The sequence below is a fragment of the Mauremys reevesii genome, linkage group 1 (genome assembly GCF_016161935.1).
Source record: "Mauremys reevesii isolate NIE-2019 linkage group 1, ASM1616193v1, whole genome shotgun sequence".
In the NCBI taxonomy this organism is placed as follows: domain Eukaryota; kingdom Metazoa; phylum Chordata; order Testudines; family Geoemydidae; genus Mauremys; species Mauremys reevesii.
Window position 1 is genome coordinate 245,377,619 of NC_052623.1, and position 18,454 is coordinate 245,396,072.

Sequence of the window (18,454 nt, forward strand, 5' to 3'; positions counted from 1 at the left end):
CTGGTCAACTGATAAACCCAGCCATCCTACTTCTGGGCCTAAAAATGGAGGCAGGATCCAGCAGCAAGGGAGGTGGGAATATTGAGAGTGCTGACTGAGGAGAGATGGAGCCAGTTAGACTATCCCAATTCACCCCTATCTCTCAGCTGCCCATAAACACTTTTCTCGTGGCATAGCATGCCCCCTATTTACTCACTAGTAAGTATTTTAGTAACTTACCAGTTTCCAAAAAGTTAAACACCAGGGAATAAGCCAGCATCATAAAGGTTAAAAGATCATCATCTACATTGTGTCCATACACACACAGAGAAACAAATGTGTGTGTGAGAATGTAAAAATACTATTACATCCATGTGAGGAAGCAGTGGGATGGGAATGAAGGGGAAGGATGCCTCGAGGGAACTTTTATTACAACTCCACTGGATGACAGAGACCATGAACAAGTGCTGAGGGAAGCCAAACATATAAAATAAGCACTTATGTGAACAGAAGAAAGATTTTTATCTGCTTGGATATAAGCCCTGCAACATAAGCTAGACAAATGGAGCATAGGAAACATAAAACAGGATTTTACTGAGGGAGATGTCGAGGCCCTTTGTTGTTTACAGCAAAATACTATGAGTTGCCATTTATCTCCTGGGACTTTAACTCATTAAGTCATTTACTGGAGGAGATGAGAGGGGAAAGCTTAGTTTGGGAAGGAGAGATGACCCCAACTTAGAAAGATGATCCACTTATATATAAGCCATGGCTTTTCACCTCAAGCAAATTATTCGTTTATGTTCCAATAGGGATATGTGATTGTGAAAGTACCTCAGCATTTTTTTTTTATTTTAGTGCAGGGGATTTTACTGTACTTCGTTTTCTGCCTGGCTGGTTAAAATATTTACAGAATCAGAGGCGTTAGTGCAGATAAACCCTGTAGTTACCCAGTTCACTGCTCTGCCTGTACAGAATTGGGCTACACAGTGACATTTTAAATATGCCCAAGTGACAGATTCCCTTAGGAAGTTTACAGAACCATCGCACCTCCCCTTGTTAAAAATGCACTGGTGAAGGATGCTGGATTTATTTCCCCGGAGACTTCTATTTAGTCACACAGTAGGTACAACATGGCCTCTCCACTGCCTTGCCCATATACCTGAGCCCTTTCTTGGAAAGACTTACCTCCAGCAGTTAGAGGGGAGACTCAGTCCTTGTGTTTTCTCTGATGAGACTAACAATTAGCATGTCAGTTGACGGTGGCTTCAGTGATGTGGATCTCTGTCTGCTAAAGAACTAGACCGAGTGGATGCAGGAAATATTAACTAAGTATATAATATATTTCTAGCTTTTTAAAAAGTATGTTAGTAGGATTTTGAAAAAGAGGTGGCTCCCCTTCAATTTACCAGGGAACCAAAGAAACAAACCTGGTTTGCCCATACAAACTTTTGAAGCCTTAATGTTTTCAGTTGGCCCCCAAATGGGCAAACCACGCCTCAGCAAGGCCAAAGTGCAGATGAGCTGGCAAATGGTGTGATCATTTACTCACGATCGTCACTGATATCCTGGACTCATGCTGACCCTTTTCCCCTACAGTGACTCAGAACATCTCCATGGTTCTGTTCACTCACAAACTATGTCAGTAGTGTGTAGCAGGAAGACTTGAATGAAGATTGCACAAACCCCTCTCTGAAACCATCTCCCAAAAGCATCAAGACTCTACTGAACTCTGCCACCACAACAACAGAAGCTGGGAGAACCCATTACTCTTCTGCCATCACCGTTGAAAAATCCTGGCTCTCAGAGCTGTTCCACACAGTGAATCAGCTAATCAATCCAGACTGAAATCCCAGTATCAGAGGTGTAAGTACTGACCACCAGTGACACCGAAGAATAAGTTAGAACAAAGAATAAGCTAAATTAACTTTGACTCTTTTGATGTTCTTAATGCAAAATATTCAGGGCCGGCTCCAGACCCCAGCGCGCTAAGCGCGCGCTCGGGGCGGCATTTTGCCGGGAGGGCAGCAGGCGGCTCCGGAGGACCTCCCACAGGCATGACTGCGGAGGGACCGCTGGTCCCGCGGCTCCGGTGGACCTCCCGCAGACGTGCCTGCGGGAGGTCCACCAGAGCCGCGGGACCAGCGGACCCTCCGCAGGCACGTCTGCAAGAGGTCCCCCGGAGCTGCGGGACCGGCGACCGGCAGAGCGCCCTGCACGGCGCACCGCCCTGCTTGGGGCGGTGGAATTCCTAGAGCCACCCCTGAAAATATTAATGCCCCTTCAATTCAGTTAAGGTATCAGAAGTCATAATAGGTATGTCTTGAAACTATTACAAGATCTTCCAGCAAAACCATGGAAAAAGTAGATTTTCCATTCCCAATATTCATAATGTCAAAAACAAAAAACAGAAAAAACAATATTTTGAAAACCATCTCTCCAGAATTACTTTATATACCACAAAGCAGTAAATACACACACATGCCCCATGTTTAAAATATTTCTTTTCAGATCATTTTAAAGATTAAATTCTGAACTTTAATTCTGTCCCCTTGAGAGTATGTATTATGGCATAGTCTTTTATTACATAAACTCACAGTGATAACTTTTGTCACTTCCTGACTTTTGAGTACTTCACTTTGTAACATTAACACTCTGAATTCTGGTTTTGACATGGCATTTCCTACATTTTTAAAAAATAGTAAAATGAAGAAATAAAGAATTTCCATCATGTTCAACAATGTGCTCAGCCACAACAGAACACTTTGTAATGTGCAATACATTTTTATCAATGAAACAAAATCCCTGGCTTTATTCCATTCATACTTCCTCATATCATCATACCCAAGGAGGAGTGCTTGGAACCCTACCTCCTTCCTCTCACATTTTCCCTAATTGTAGAAAGACACAGCACTACTCACAAACTCTTCTAAACTATGCAAGATTGCACAGAGCCAACAGAATGTTCATAGACTGTTAGGAGCCAATGTACATACACAAAATACTTTATTTAAATTTTTGACAAATTACAATCCGTGTTGACTACAACACCACAAGATATCTCTCTAACTCTTTACCACTGATGTGCAGAGCTCTTTTAAAAAGTTATTTTTAGAGGAAAAAGTGGATTTCCCCCTTTCATTCTTGAAAAGCTTCAACTCTTTTGATGCAAACTTTTCCAGAAAAAAAAAAATCTCCTGGACTGACTAAAAACTTTTGTATTTCAGCTAGATAGATAAAAAATGGCAAAGTTGCAGGTAAACAAAAACGACCCTTTTCACTGGAAATGTGTGTACAATCTTATGTATAGGCATCATTATGAGCTCTACATACAATTTAAAATCACACTGCTAGGGCCATGCACGTTGGTGACTAGTTCACAGTTACATGTTTGAAATAACATCTATGAAGATGCATTGTAACCATCTATTAGTTTTATTTTCCTTTTACATCAATTTAAAAACACTTTTCACTTTCAAAACAACACATTAAACCTATCTACGAGAAAGCAAAGCCATAAAAGTATCCCTTTGAGTCCAGCCCTCAGTTAGCAACATTTTTTAGCACAAAGAACACTGTAACCATACAACCATTTGCTTCTGAAGTAAAAGAAAAGTTACCACTCATTATATTTGTCTGCACGACAGCATTCTTGGAGCTATAATGAACAATCATTACATACCATAGAAAATAGTTTGATTTGCCATAGATTGTAGGTTTCCAGTAGGCAACCTACTAGTAGGTTTTAACTAGACTACAGTGTGAATTTGCTTTGGGCCTAAGACTCACATATTATTTGGCAATCACAACTGACACAATCTGTGTGCCAAACCTGGAATTACTGGCACAAAAGCAGGAACTATTAGAAATAAAGATGTCAACATGGGATTTTGAAGGTGTCTTTGTCAAAATGTCTTGGGTTTCTTTGGAACCTCTTTACTGTTAGTATTTTATTTTTGTTACTGTTTCTTTGTGATATTGTATCATTTATTTTTTTTTACCAGTTCCAACTTAGCTTTCAAGAAGATATAAAGTTGGGTTTTCCCCCGTGGGAATAGTTTAATTTGAAAAGAGAAGAATGCAGTACCTGTAAAGGTTTGTTCTTGGGTCAATGAATGTTCTGTTCAAAACTCTTTAAATTAAAAAAAGTGAATTTAGTGTTGGTAAAATTGTCACACTTTGAGCTCCAGAAACTAAAGCCTGCATTCAAAGTCCAGTGAAGTCACTGGAAAGTCTTTCACTGATTTCGAAGAGCTTTGGATCAGGTCCTTAGTCCTCCACTCATGGAACAGTATAGACAAGAGTAGTACAAGTTATTTTATGTTGCTGTGGAATACTCAATTATATGCCTCAAACCAGACTTTGAAGGACCATCTCTAGGAGGTAAAGGAGGCCATTTAGTTCTTTAATTCTCTGCTGAGAGTCCCCGTAAGACTGCTCGTTAATTCCAACTATATTGATATTTTTATATGGAAGAAGACCAAGAGCATCAATTCATTACACAGAGACCAGTCAGTCAGTTGGTAATTATTTTCAGTTGTTGTCAACATATGCTGAACTCAAAGCCTTCACTTAAAGATGAAATGTTCTATATCCTGTTATCAATTCGTAGATATAGCCATGCAGTACTCCTGGGGGAACTCTGCACCACGGCGCACACACAGGATTCATGTCCAGAGCAGAATTTTTTTTCTCTGCAGAACTATCTCTTCCAGAGAGGTGCTGCAGTTTTATGCCATTCACCCACCAGAAGCTGCTGTGGTGCCAAAACAAAGAGTGGCTACTCCCAGGCAGGAGAAGCCCCAGCTGCAGACAGGAAGAGAACAGGCTGTGCTCCTCACAGCTTCTCATGGTACCAGGTCAGAAGGCACAGGATATGGGTGGATGGACAGCATGGGACACATGGGGCTGCTGGGGGTGGTGGTGTCACAGACTGGGGTTAAGAAGGGTAGTGGGTGGGACAGAGTGGGGTAGGGTCTGAATGGGAGTGGGATGCAGGGACACAGGGAAAGGGGTGGCTGAGTGGGGATACAGGATCACATGGGGGAGGGGGTGCATGGACACATGGGAACTGGGAGTGCAGGGATACATGGGGACAGAGGGAAGGGGATGGCTGAATGGGGGTGCAGGGACACATGGGGGCAGATGCAGATGTGCCTGACTGAATGAGAGAGGCTATGGGTCAGCCAGGGTCTGCATGTGGGACACTTCCTAACAATCCCTTCCCTGCCCCTCAAACCCTGATCCATACTTCTCCCATCCACATTCAACAACCCTCCAAGTTCACAGCCAGGCTCCTTCCAAGCAATTACTTCCCTCTCCCTCAGCTCCTCTTTTATCCGACTCCCCCACACCTTTGCACAGCTTCTGAAGGGTGTGGGAAATACATTTCAGTATTTTAGTTTAACTGAATTATTACTCAAAGTTCTGTATTCATATGGCTACTAAGGAATCTGTTTGTCAAAAAACATTTCCTGGATCTTTTTTGTTGTCTGTATTGTTACAGACATATTCGCTGACAGGTATTTTGAAATAAATTACCAAAATAACAAACTGATGTGATTGTATTGTGTTATTTTGACAAATAAAATATGCAGAATTTTGCAGAATTGTAAAATATTGTGCACAGAATTTTTAATTTTTTTGGCACAGAACTCCCCCAGGAGCAATAAAGACAGTTCTCCCATCTCTTTCTTCAAACCTGAAAGAAAGAAAGCCCAGACATAAATAAAGCTCAGAGAGATAGAAGGAGGCACTTAATTTTTTTTACATCTCTATATTAGTGTATTGTATTATTTCAAGTCATAACTTTGAGACATAGGTGAACTAAATGCCCAGTCATATTTTGGCTTCTGAAAGTCAGAATATTCCTCAGAATATTCCTCACTGTTGCAGGATGAAATGGGCCTTTTTAAGACAGAATGGCTCCAGCTCACCTGTACCTCATTAACAACCTTGAGGGGGCCTGATGGAGGACAGGCGTCCCCTATAAGTACAGCAGGAAGATAGAGGAGTGAGGAGGTAGTTCAGGAAGCTGTGGCAAAGACTACAGGCTGGGAAAAGACTCCAGCTAGGTAAAGCTGGGACTCAGATCTGGGAAGGATGGCTGGGTGACTCCCTAATGAAGGAGAGAGAGACACTGAATGTCCAGCTCCAGGAACGAGGGCTGGGGATTCCCTATCTAAGGGAGAGAGAGACATTGAACTGGGGATGAGGCTTGGTGATCCAATGTGTACCCATTGGACAGAATAAATTGGATCCCCAGAAAGAGAGGTTTCAATTATCTTTGGACTGGAGGTGTGAATATTGTTTAAAAAATTCCTGACATAGGGAAACAGGCAGAGTAACCTCTGGCCATGATGGAGTACTCAGAAGGTGGCCGGCCCTTTTACATTCACAGTAAATGTCTTTGTTTTGGTTGATGTTTACTTTTAGTAAAACAGGAGTCTGAGAAGATTGATAACCCATAAATTAAGTAATAATATAATTATCCCTCTATTTTCCAAGGCAATAATCCAAACTGAGTGGATAATAATGAGAAGCAGATTCACAATGAGGTAATCTGATTACTGCCTCAAGACAACAATGGGCTAATGGCATTATTGCTAATATAATTAGAGATCAACCATAACCAAATCCAAATTACTTGGATTTAAGAGGTGATAGTGGTTGAGAGGTTCATATTCAAATGCTTTGATCTGGATCTGAACTTGACCTTAAAATTTTGGTTCTGGGTCACATCCAAATTAGGAAGAGGGTTACTTCAAGGATTCCCAGTTCAGATTAATCTGATGTCTTACAAGACCAGCTCATTAAATTTTGGCACCATCAAATCCAAGCCTGAACTTGAGCCATAATTTTGATTAGACCTTGAACGTGAATTTCAGCCTAAACCTAACCTGGATCTAGAGTCCAATACTGTCTTTTTGGAACATGTCTTATACTGGCCCTAATCCACAAAGCTATTAAGCACATGCATAATTTTAAGGGACTAGTCCCATGCTTAAGGTTAGGTACATGTTTAAGGGCAATGCTGGATTGGGGTCATTAATATAAATTTAATTAATGCAAAATAAAGGTTCTATGGCTCAGGCTGCCTCTGCCTCTTACAGAGAGGATACTTAAAAGCTGGCTAAAAATTAGCACACTTGGCAACCTTTGATTGCCTGTGTGGGAGAGTTTGAGAGAGGGAGAAAGTGAGTGAGTGGGTTTGGGGACATTACAGAACCATGACTCTGCTTGATTTATTCTTTCCTGAGGATACTAGAACTAAAATATGATGAGTGTAGATCAATATTAAGTGACAGTGAAAAATATATTTCCCTTGACAAAATATGAAGCAATCTATCATGTATTTCATCCCAAATTTGAAGAGGTGAATTAAACAGCAAGCTAATGATTTTGAAAAGTAAAGAATTGAGGGCCAGCTTCCCTGCTGCTAGAGAATTTAGCCAAGTCTTAAAAAACTTCGTACTGATTCTGTTCCACAAGGCTCTGTTACACTTTGGTAAAGTCTTAGATACACTGCTCTTTACTTCCACAACAGAAATCTCCTTAATATAAAAACTGGAGGCAGAGGGCAAAATTCTAACCCCGCTGAAATCAATGGTATTACAGTAGAACCTCAGGCTTTGGCTACACTTGCACTTCAAAGCGCTGCCACGGCAGCGCTTTGAAGCGCTAAGTGTAGTCAAAGCACCAGCACTGGGAGAGAGCTCTCCCAGCGCTGTCCGTACTCCACCTCCCTGTGGGGAATAATGTACAGCGCTGAGAGCCGCGCTCCCAGCGCTGGGGCTTTGACCACACTGGCGCTTTGCAGCGCCACAATTTGCAGCGCTGGAGAGGGTGTGTTTTCACACCCTGCTGCAGCGCTGCAAATTTGCAAGTGTCGCCAAGGCCTCAGTTACGAACACCTCAGGAATAGTGGTAGGTCGTAACTCTGAAATGTTTGTAACTCTAAACAAAACATTATGGTGATTATTTCAAGAGTTTACAACTGAACATGGACTTACTACAACTTTGAAACTTTATTATGCAGAAGAAAACGATGCTCTCTCTATTTTTTTAGTAGTTTACATTTAACACAGTACTGTGCTGTGTTTGCTTTTATTTTATTTTATTTTTTTTTGGTCTCTGCTGCTGCCTGATTGCATACTTCCAGTTCCAAATGAGGTGTGTGGTTGACTGGTCAGGTTGCAACTCTGGTGTGTGTAACTCTGAGGTTCTATTATATTCCCTTTGGCTTCATTGAGGCAGGATTGCACTTTTGCTCATATATTTCTGTTCCTCTAGCTAGTTCGTACATGCAAGAGAAGGGTGACACTCTCCTCTTTTCATGACACAGAGTCACTGTCTAGTTGAAGAATGTTACAAGCCAGAAAATTCTACAACGTTTCAGTAACTTATCTGATTACATGAAATAAAATTCAGGATAGATAATAAGCCACAAAAGTATATTTAGCCTTCAGGACGACTTTTCTTTTTTCTTTGCTCTAAGAATACAAGAACATTCATAATATTCCACTACAATGAAACTTGTTCTTATAGCTTACCTCCAAGCAACAGTCACTGATCTTAGGGTATGTATACACTGCAATTAGACACCCAGTGTTTGGCCTGTGCCAGCTGAATTGGGCTCATGGGGCTCAGGTTAAGGGGCTGTTTAATTGCAGTGTAGACTTCTGGGCTTGGGCTAGAGCCCAAGGTAGGAGGGTCCCAGAGCTCAGGCTGCCCAGAAGTCATCTGGGAAGGGTCAGCCCCAGGTTTTTCTTTGCAGTGTAGACATAACCCTAGTGGCTACAACATTTCTTCCGAATATTCAATTCCACTGTGGAAAGCAACGATCTGTAGAAACATGTTTCTAGCCACATGCTGACCCTGCCAACTACTGCAATCGTATGGTACAATTGCCACCTGTGAAAGCAGCCAGAAGCAAAGGTGCTCCATACAAGTAGGAAAATGATCAGCAGGTTGCTAGACAAAAGAGTAGATAAAGCCTCCAAATGCAAAGTGCTGAGTGAAAGCTGGATAAAAGTCTTGTGTGAAAATGTCACACGTAAGAGTAGCAGGAATATAAAGAGAATAATTTTCTGGAGGCAGCAGGGTCTATCAGGGATCATTCAGCTTCTTTCTGCTCTTAGAGGAAGTTGCTATGGACCACTCTGCTTCTTGCACCCTGAAGGAGCTAACCAAGCATCTGCTCTTCCCACCCCAGCTCCAAGAGACAGCACAGCTCACTCTATTGGCCTTGCATCCCAGAGACTCATACTAGTAAATAAGCCTCAAACCACAAAGAAAGTTTAAAAGATGTTGGATGAGGCAAGGATGCCCTGGGGCCCTCACTTCATACGCTTGATACAATACCTTTTTAATCAGTAAGAGTTTGATTTTTGATGCAGACACAGTTACAGTTGACAGAAGAACAAGACATTGAAGAAATCGGTGGCAAGCATGAAGCTTCACAGCTGTCAATCTGGTGCATGGTTACGACCACTTGGAACTTAATGATAATGGAAGGGAGAATTCAGACCTTGTAAAGTCTTATATTTGGCAGAAATGGCTAAGGCTGATTTTGAAATCTGAATCCCATCTGCTGATTTTTAATAAGAATTCTCCAAGATTTCTTTCTTTCGAATCAGCCACATTGAGAAAGCAAAAATTTCAATACAGGTTTCTGAACTGAAGTGAGGAAAAAGTCTGGACCCAGATGGCGTCCAAGTAGAATTTGTAAAGTTGTTTAACACTAAATGAATTCCTTTTATGCTGAAGTTTCATGCAGAGGCATTGGAGAAGTAAATTGCATATGTCCTACAGAGAAGCTAGAATTTCAATTCTTCTTTAACAAGGGTAAAATCCATAGAATCTTAAATCTTATCAATCTACTTCTTTATTCGATAATGACTTTAAATTATAGCTTAAAGTACTGGTGAAGAAACTAGAAGTATTACCTCCAAATTTAATGCATGGAAATCAATCTCAGGAGGTTAATGCAAGGGAATCAATATACATGGATTTTTTTCATCTTTTACTGTGAAGCTAAAGGTTAAATGAACAAGGCATGCACTATGTGACAGTTTCATTTCATGCAGGAAAAGTATTTGATCATACTGAATTGGGGGGAAATGAGGCATCCTCCGGCCCGTGATTAGAACTAGAAATTTGGCCCAGCTGTTCTTCTGTCATGACAGAGGGGAAGACAAGCAAAATTCAAGTGGTGTTGCAACCCTGTATGTCAGGTCACAACACCACTTACTCACATTCGGCCCAGCTGTCCCTCACCACCACCTGCTCATGACCCAGGGGTGACTAGGTTAAATCTGAACGGCACTGAGACCCCAGGGGCCAGATCGCAATGCCACTCATTCACATTTGGCCTGGCCTTTCCTCCGTCCAAGGAAACTAAGTGAACCACAATTAAGGTCACTTTAATTCTGAACGAAACTGTCTGCCCAGAGTTTTAATGCAGTTTAATTAATCAGCTTTAAATTCACATCTTTAATTAATTCAGATTAATTTTCCTGGGTGTCCCCATGTAGACAAGCCTTAAGCCCTCAAAATAGGGTTTATGTAAGTAAGTAGCGTCTGGACAGTGCCTCTGCTCAAGGGCAATTTTTATGCTCCATGAAAAGGATTCCTTTAAAATGGAAATGTGAGAAGTTTAAATATTTAGGGGTGTGGTAACTGACAACTTTCATGACCTGGTTCCTGAAAAAAGTGGGCAAAATAATTCATGCATTGTTAGAAAAAGTTGTGGAGGTAGAGCAAATTACCCCCTCGCTCCAACTGGTGGAGTTTAGGACCCACAGCCAGTATAAGCTGGCATGGCACAGTCAATGGAGCTATAGTGATTTACATCAGCTGAGCACTTGGCTCAACAATCTTAAAACCAACGTGGCAGCAAAGTGTTTGAACATTTGTCACCTTTTGCCAATTATTATTCCAGAACTTTTTTTTTTAAATGGTCAGATAAAATGATAAATTCACTTTTATGGGGGAAAAAAGTCCAGTGATTTACTATCCAGCATTAGTATTAACAGATGATGAGTTGGCCTGTTATTATTGGACAGTCTCATCGTCTTACTTGGGGTGGGGGGGGGAGGTGCAGGGAAATAATGTCAATTTTATTTTTCATAGCTCAACTGTTAAAAAAAGCCATATGACTGAGCGATGTTTTGTTTAGTTTGCCATTTCAAGAACTTAGTAGCATTACCAGTGACCCAGCTGTGGGAACAAGTGTTTGGACTTGGAAGAGATTTGTGAAACATGGAAGGTTTGTTCAGCTGAATTCTCCACTTGGGTCATGAAACAGCATCACTGGATTTCTGGGTTTTCTTAAAATCTACCTTTATAAAAAAAATATTCTGGAAGAGTGTATTGTGAACTATATTGGAATATATAACAATAGAATGCCAATTACTATGATAAAAGATAGATGTCTTGCTCATAAAGTTTGTTTTTACTAGTACTTGCTTCTAAGGCATTACTTGATTGCTAATTTGGAAATCAGCTCAAAGAACCAGAATTAAACATTTAGACAATAAGATATTATCTATTTTCTTTAAAATGTAGAGATAAATGGAAGAATAACTTTGTTTTTAATTACTTTTAGTGGGACTGGAATTCATTTGCAAAGGAGAGAAAAGCCATTATTAACACAAAGCATAACATTCTGCACAAAATGTATTACCTGGAAAACTACTCATAGTTTTTCATTCTAGGAGAGAAATATTTTATAGGAATGTAAAAATGTCATATTTTACTAGTGAAAATGGAAGTAGGACATTTTCTTCATATGACGCCAAATGAACCTCTCCACCAATGTGTCCAGAATGGAGGAAAAGCAGGTGGAATTGGTGTGATTTATGCAGGAGTAGAGGTTGGGGAAGCAAGGTGTAAGGTTTTCAGAGATAGTACCTACAGGTGGGCTCCTAGGTCCACAGTTAGACAGCTGAGTTAGAAGCCTAATCTTCAAAAGTGCCACTCCCACTAAAGTCAAGGTGAGCTGCTAGGCGCTCAGCACCTTTGAAAATCAGACAATTTGTTTAGGCAGCTAAATATGTACTTGGGAATCCAAAATAAGGCATCTATTTTTTAAATGATCAATAGCTACAAGGCATACTCCCATCAAACCTGCAGAAACCTAGAGAGTAATACTCTTAGATGGAGTCTCCATGGGTCAGGAAGGGCGTGTCAAGGCAGGGAAGGAACAAAGGCAAAGAGCACAGGCTACACGTAGCATGTTCCCCATCTACAACTAAGTACAACTGAGCTTAATGCAGGTCTGTGCAGCATGAACTGAACTTAATGCTAGACAGGTGGCCATTATTATTATTTATTGTAGTTTGTATTACAGTACCATCTGGAAGTCCCAGTTAAGATCCATGTCCAGCACAGTGGGATTCATAGATACAAATACTGAGAAAGAGTCCCTGCCTGGAGAGTTTACAATTGAAGTAGGCAAGAACAATAATAAGGGCTATTATACCTATTTTGCAGATGGGAAAATGGGGGAGCAGAGAAATTAAATTTTCTCCGAGGTCAAACATGAACTCTTTGACAGAGCTGGCAATGTCGTCTTGTGGCCAAGAGTCCCAGACTCTAGCCACAAGAGGATCTCTCCTCTCTGTGTGACATCATCCTTGGCTAACAAATCATTGGCAGCAGGACTCAGGAGTTCATCAAGCTGACAGGGGAAGAAAGCAGGTCACACGCTGGGGCACACACACTTTGATTGGAGTTACTAAGCTGCTAAATGGGAAAGCTGAAAAATCTCAAATGCTCAGTAAAATTGCACTTCCAACGCTGCCTGTTGCATGTAGACAATTGGAGAACCTGGAGAACCTCTTAACTTAATGGGTGATTTTTTAATTTCTATGAGATAAATGAACCTGAAGCCTTGCCAAGTTCAGCAAGCACTGCCCACTTTTGGGTCAATACTGGCTTCTGAAGGGCCTCTTTGGCGAGTGGTAATATCCATCACCAAAAGACTTTTCAACACTGGGGCATACGTCATAGTGCACTCTGACAGCAGCCAGTGTAGATTCTGAACTGATTTTATGTAGTTGTCTGTTTTTAGATCTCCATTAAGACAGAAAAATGAGAATTGGCAGACAAATGATCACTCCAGTGCAGCATTCTGTCTCTGACAATTGCAAGTACCAGATGTTTCAGAGAGATGGAAACCCAGGGCCACCCAGAGGATTCCGGGGGCCCTTCCATTCCGGGACCCACCGGCGAAGTGCCCCGAAGACCCGCAGCGGGGCCCCCCTGCCGCCGAATTACCGCCGAAGCGGGACCCACCGCTGAAGTTCAGCTTGGTCTTCGGGGCACTTCGGTGGCAGGTCCTGGAACAGAAGGGCCCCCCACCGCCGAATTACTGCCGAAGACCAAGCTGAACTTCGACGGTGGGTCCCGCTTCGGCGGTAATTCACCAGTGGGGGGTCCTTCCGCCCTGGAGCGGAAGGACCCCCGCTGGTGAAGACCAGGAGCGGAAGAAGCTCTGGAGGCCCGGCCCCGCAAGAGTTTTCCGGGCCCCCCAGAGCGAGTGAAGGACCCCGCTCCAGGGGCCCCGAAAAACTCTCGTGGGGGCCCCTGTGGGGCCCGGGGCAAATTGCCCCACTTGCCCCCCCCCCTCTGGGTGGCCCTGTGGAAACCCCCCTCTAGAAAGATACCACATCAATAGAGGAAGGCACTTCTACGTATTGCAAAGTGGTGAGACTTTATTGCAAATTAATCTGTCCACAATATCACTAGAGAATCTACATTTTGGTACTGTAACAGCATAAAGCAAAACGTAAGCCTCTTTTTTTGGTTACTTGAATAAGTATACTAACGTTATTTTAATTTTAAAAGTTGGTTAAGAATCCTCCCTCCTTGATTAGGAAGTTGTATGCCATGTTTTAGCTCAGAGGATATTTTTACAGTGGCATATGTCATCTTTGAACACAACAGTTAATATTAGATAAATGGCAACTCAGGGCTTACTACTTATGAGAAGTTACTGTAGACTCATTTGAATCTTTAAAATATGAAACTTAAAAAGGATCGTGGTGAACTGCACCTCACATCTGCAACCAGCGCATGACAGGATAATCAAAACATTTAAAGTCTTTACTCTCAGTGGTTGATGATATCTCTAATTACTAACACACAGAGATAGGTAAAAAAAGTCTTTGAGAAGCAATCAAATTGTTTGATGACATGAACAGGCTGCTGCTACTAATTGGAATACAGGGAGAACAATGATAATACAAAAATCTTCAATTTGCTTTGGTTTTTCTTTAGTTTTTTTCATTTTAAATCCGACTACATAGAACTCAGTAATTCCAGACAGGGATTCTGCACTGCACCATTATCATGGATGGATTAGCTGCTCCTGCACATAAGGAAGACTATCTCCTGCAGATTATGTAAGAGTTGAAGATGATTTGGTTGTGTACAAAAAGTTTGCAGAAGACAGGGACAGAAAAGGCACTTCATAGATCTATATTACAAAGTGAAAATTCAGCAGCAAGGCTATACTGGAGAAGATCATCAACTGGTATAAAATATAGCTCTGCTGACTTCAGTGGAGCTATGACAATTTACACCAGCTGATGATCTGCCTCACTGTGCTTGGGAGCCTTGTCAATATAGAAATCCAGACCTCCAGCGCTGCCGTCAATTTATTGGGTCAACTTACGGATTCAGTGTATATCATTATTTAAGTGAACTTCCCTCCAGTGTAGTTAAGTTATAAGATGCAATGGCAAAAGTCTCAGTTAAACTGCATGTATGATCAGAAAGGTGACTACGTTTCCTTATTTGACAGGTCTTCTCTCTATCTGTATTCTTATCCCTATCTTCTTGTTCATTATCTTTTATTCCTATTAATACTTGCTGAGCTCATACAGGTGAAAGAAAGATCTAGATTCTCTGTCTTGCACATCATCAACATAATTATTTCATTTCAGCAGTACAGTCTTTGTCTGGAGGTGTGTAATTCAATGGAATTACTGTGCAGGCAAAAAGAACCCAGCTTGACTTTAAGATACCAGGATTTGCAGAGCTGATGGAAAGGCCATCCTTTTAATTAGAAACCACTGAACTGACAAATCGAGCGTGTAGAATAATCATTACATAAGAACAGAAGAATGACCCTACTGGGTCAGACCAAAGGTCCATCTAGCCCAGGATCCTGTCTTCCGACAGTGGCCAGTGCCAGGTGCCCCAGAGGGAATGAACAGAACAGGTAATTATCAAACTAAATCATCCCGTGTCACTCATTCCCAGCTTCTGGCAAAGAGGCTGAGATAAACTATCACATGAGATAAACTCGCAATGGCTTTTACACAGAATATCCAGCCAGCAAAAGACAGCTGCAGTCACATTATGATGTATTACATCTCCATAATCAATAAGAACAGTTGGACACTCTGTTCCTTATTATATGCATGTAGATTAATACAAACATTTAACTTCAGACAGTACATTAGATAGACGATATCAAGCTATGGTTACTTCCAGCTCGTAACCTAGTAACTGGTTCTAAAACATTATTATTAGTCTCTGTAATGTACACCACCACTTACAGCAACTCTTCCCCCATTCCCCCCGCCCCGCTTCCACAGCCACATACCTTATCAGATTGGCCTATATAGGAGAACCTCCTCCAGGGCAAAGGCCTAACCATGCCCCGATGACAAATATCCCAGACACTGTGATTGGCTGTCTGTTCACATATATTTGCCCTCTACTGGATGGCATGTCAGACCTGTACATGTATCATAATGTCACTGCCCACAACAGAGGATAGAAGCCCTTACACTACTTCACAAGTGAGCATGTTGCATGGTTATAGATCAGCTTAGTAGGCAATTAATCAAAAATCCCCTACCTAGTTAATGCTTGATACAGAATTCTTTTCCCTTCTCCATTATCATATGTAAAACACAAGGATTCATGTTCTGGCTGGCAGATTTGGGGTTCTACAATACCACCAAACAGAGCTAGTTAGTATTGGGGCTGGTAAAGCTAAGCCTCAGTCAATAATGCAACAGCTATAGGCTCTGCAACAGATACTGTTAAGTCACTGTGGCAGAGGTTCTCAAACTGTGTTCTATGGGTCACTACCTGATGTTCCATGGAGAGATGACAGATCTCTGAGCCTGGAGAAGGAACAATCAGGTAAACTGGAGAAGGGATGGAGGAGAGTTTCAAGCAAAAGCTGGCGCTTGCTGGTACCATGGTCATCTGGGAGGGATTTTTCTGAGTCTAGTGATTTGGGTAGGTTGGCAGGTTCTGAGGCTGGATGGACTCAATCCTACCCATGATGCAAAAATCCTGTCTCCCAGTTTTTCACTTTGAAAATCTAGTCAACATGCAGGAAAAGGGTAGGAGAGTATATGAAGCATAAAGATTTCTCTATGTAGTGTGAACTTTTAGGACCTAGCCTTCAATAATGTATGATGACTAGTAATGGGAAAGTGTTTAGAGATTTGCCTTTGATATGCATCTAAAAGTTTGAATTTTTGAGGTCTAGTTGGTAAGCTTTGAAGAACAAGTTCCTTCGTGAAATAGCCAATATGTCCTGCTTTCAGTGTGCTTGGAAATATTTTTAGGCAATATTTCAGTACTACCATTTCTGGCTGAAACTAGAAATTTCAAGACTGTGGAAAGTGAACTAAAGATTTAAAAATAAAACCCATGTTAAGGGCCTGGATGCAGGTTCAGGTAGGTGGTTCTTTTATTTAAGTTGGTTCACTCATACCCAGTGCTGAAATGAGTATCAGAAAAGTAAAACTATTCTCCCAATTGACTTGATCTTGAACATAGTGAGAGTGTGCTGTAAACATAGTGGACAAAGCTCACTGTAACAATCAATGAAATGGATAATCTGATATATTATATGATCTTACCAGTAAAGTCGATGAGTTACTTGGATGCTCTGCAGAGAGCGGCATAGCAGAAGTTTCACAAGAGGGCTTTCAAGACTCCACTCAAACTTGATCACCTTAACAGACATAGAAACCACATTCACTTACATGCTGTTTCTGTTGCATTCTCTTTAAAACAAAATGGCCTGACAAAGGTTTTACTGATTTATGAATTTATTTTAAATGTGATAACCCAAAAGAAGCTGAACATTCCCAAAAATGCAGTGGGCATAGAGAAATGAGGACTTTAGCATGAACCTTTTTCTTTTTTTTTTTTTTTTTTTTTTTTTTTTTTTTTTGAGAGGACAGGACAGGTGCAGAGACTAAGTTCACTCTGATCCTGTGATATGTGCTTGGAGACACAACAGTTTCTCTGAAAATTAAAAATAGATTCAAATTCCTAAATGATTCCCTGGAATTAGATATATATTTAAAAAAATTATTTGTAATACTGTAGCACCTAGAGGCCTAAACTGAGATTAGAACCCCATTGTGCTAGGTCAGAGGTGGGCAAACTTTTTGGCCTGAGGGCCACCTCAGGGTTCCGCAACTGAATGGAGGGCTGGGTAGGGAAGGCTGTGCCTCCCCAAACAGCCTGGCCCCCACCCCCTATCCACCCCATCCCACTTCCCGCCCCCTGACTGTCCCCCTCAGAACTCCCAACCCATCCAACACCCCCTGCTCCTTGTCCCCTGACTGCCCCCTCCCAGGACCCCCGCCTCCTACCCAACCCCCCTGCTCCCTGTCCCCTGACTGCACCGATCCCTATCCACACCCCAGCCCCCGACAGCCACCCTAGGACTCCCACCCCCTGATCCATCTGCCCTCTGCTCCTCGTCCCCTGACCACTCCCTCCTGGGACCCCCCATCCCTAACTGCCCCCCCAGGATCCCACCCCCTTATTCAACCTCCCTGCTCCCTGACTGCCCTCCCAACCCCTATCCACATCCCCACCCCTGACAGGCCCCCCAGGACTCCCACTCCCAACCCTCTCTGTTCCCCATTCTCTGACTGCCCCCCCAGAACCTCCACCCCACCCAACTGCCCCCTCCTCCCTGACTGCCCCCCAGGACCCCTCACTCCCTTACCCAACCTCCCCACTCCCTTACCAGCAGCAGGAGCTCGCAGCCACGACACCTGGCCAGAGCCAGCTGCTTTCCCCACGCTGCCCAGAGGGAGCGGTGGGCCAGAGTGCGGCCCACGCGGGGGCGGGGGGACAGCGGGGAAGGGGCCAGGGACTAGACTCCCCGGCTGGGAGCTCAGGGGCTGGGCAGGATGGTTCCGCAGGCTGCTGTAGTTTGGCCACGTCTGTGCTAGGTACTGTTCAGATATATTGTAAGAGACGTTCTCTGACCCAAAGAGCATAAAGTCTACATAGACAAGACAGAAAAAGGGTGCAAATGGAAAGACTTGCCAACAAAGACTTTCTCTGAAGCACAGGATATGGGTCACCTGTCAGGATTATCTAGGTATCTCTCACTTAAACATTTCCCTGCCATTACAGGGGCCTAAGCCACTGGTGCATCTCTGTCCCTCCTATTCTTTGTCTGTGGCACAAAATA

General features: G+C 42.4%; 1 protein-coding gene across 14 annotated transcripts in view; it reads right to left on the minus strand.

The window, feature by feature from the left end:
• The window catches only part of PIK3C2G (phosphatidylinositol-4-phosphate 3-kinase catalytic subunit type 2 gamma), a 370,973-nt gene that overhangs the window by 157,988 nt on the left and 194,531 nt on the right, over positions 1 to 18,454 (minus strand). For all 14 annotated transcript variants that reach the window (XM_039544583.1, XM_039544571.1, XM_039544579.1 and 11 more), the window contains one exon: positions 16,875 to 16,969. In XM_039544583.1, the coding sequence (XP_039400517.1) occupies positions 16,875 to 16,969 (95 nt within the window). The remainder of the gene's footprint in view (positions 1 to 16,874; positions 16,970 to 18,454) is intronic.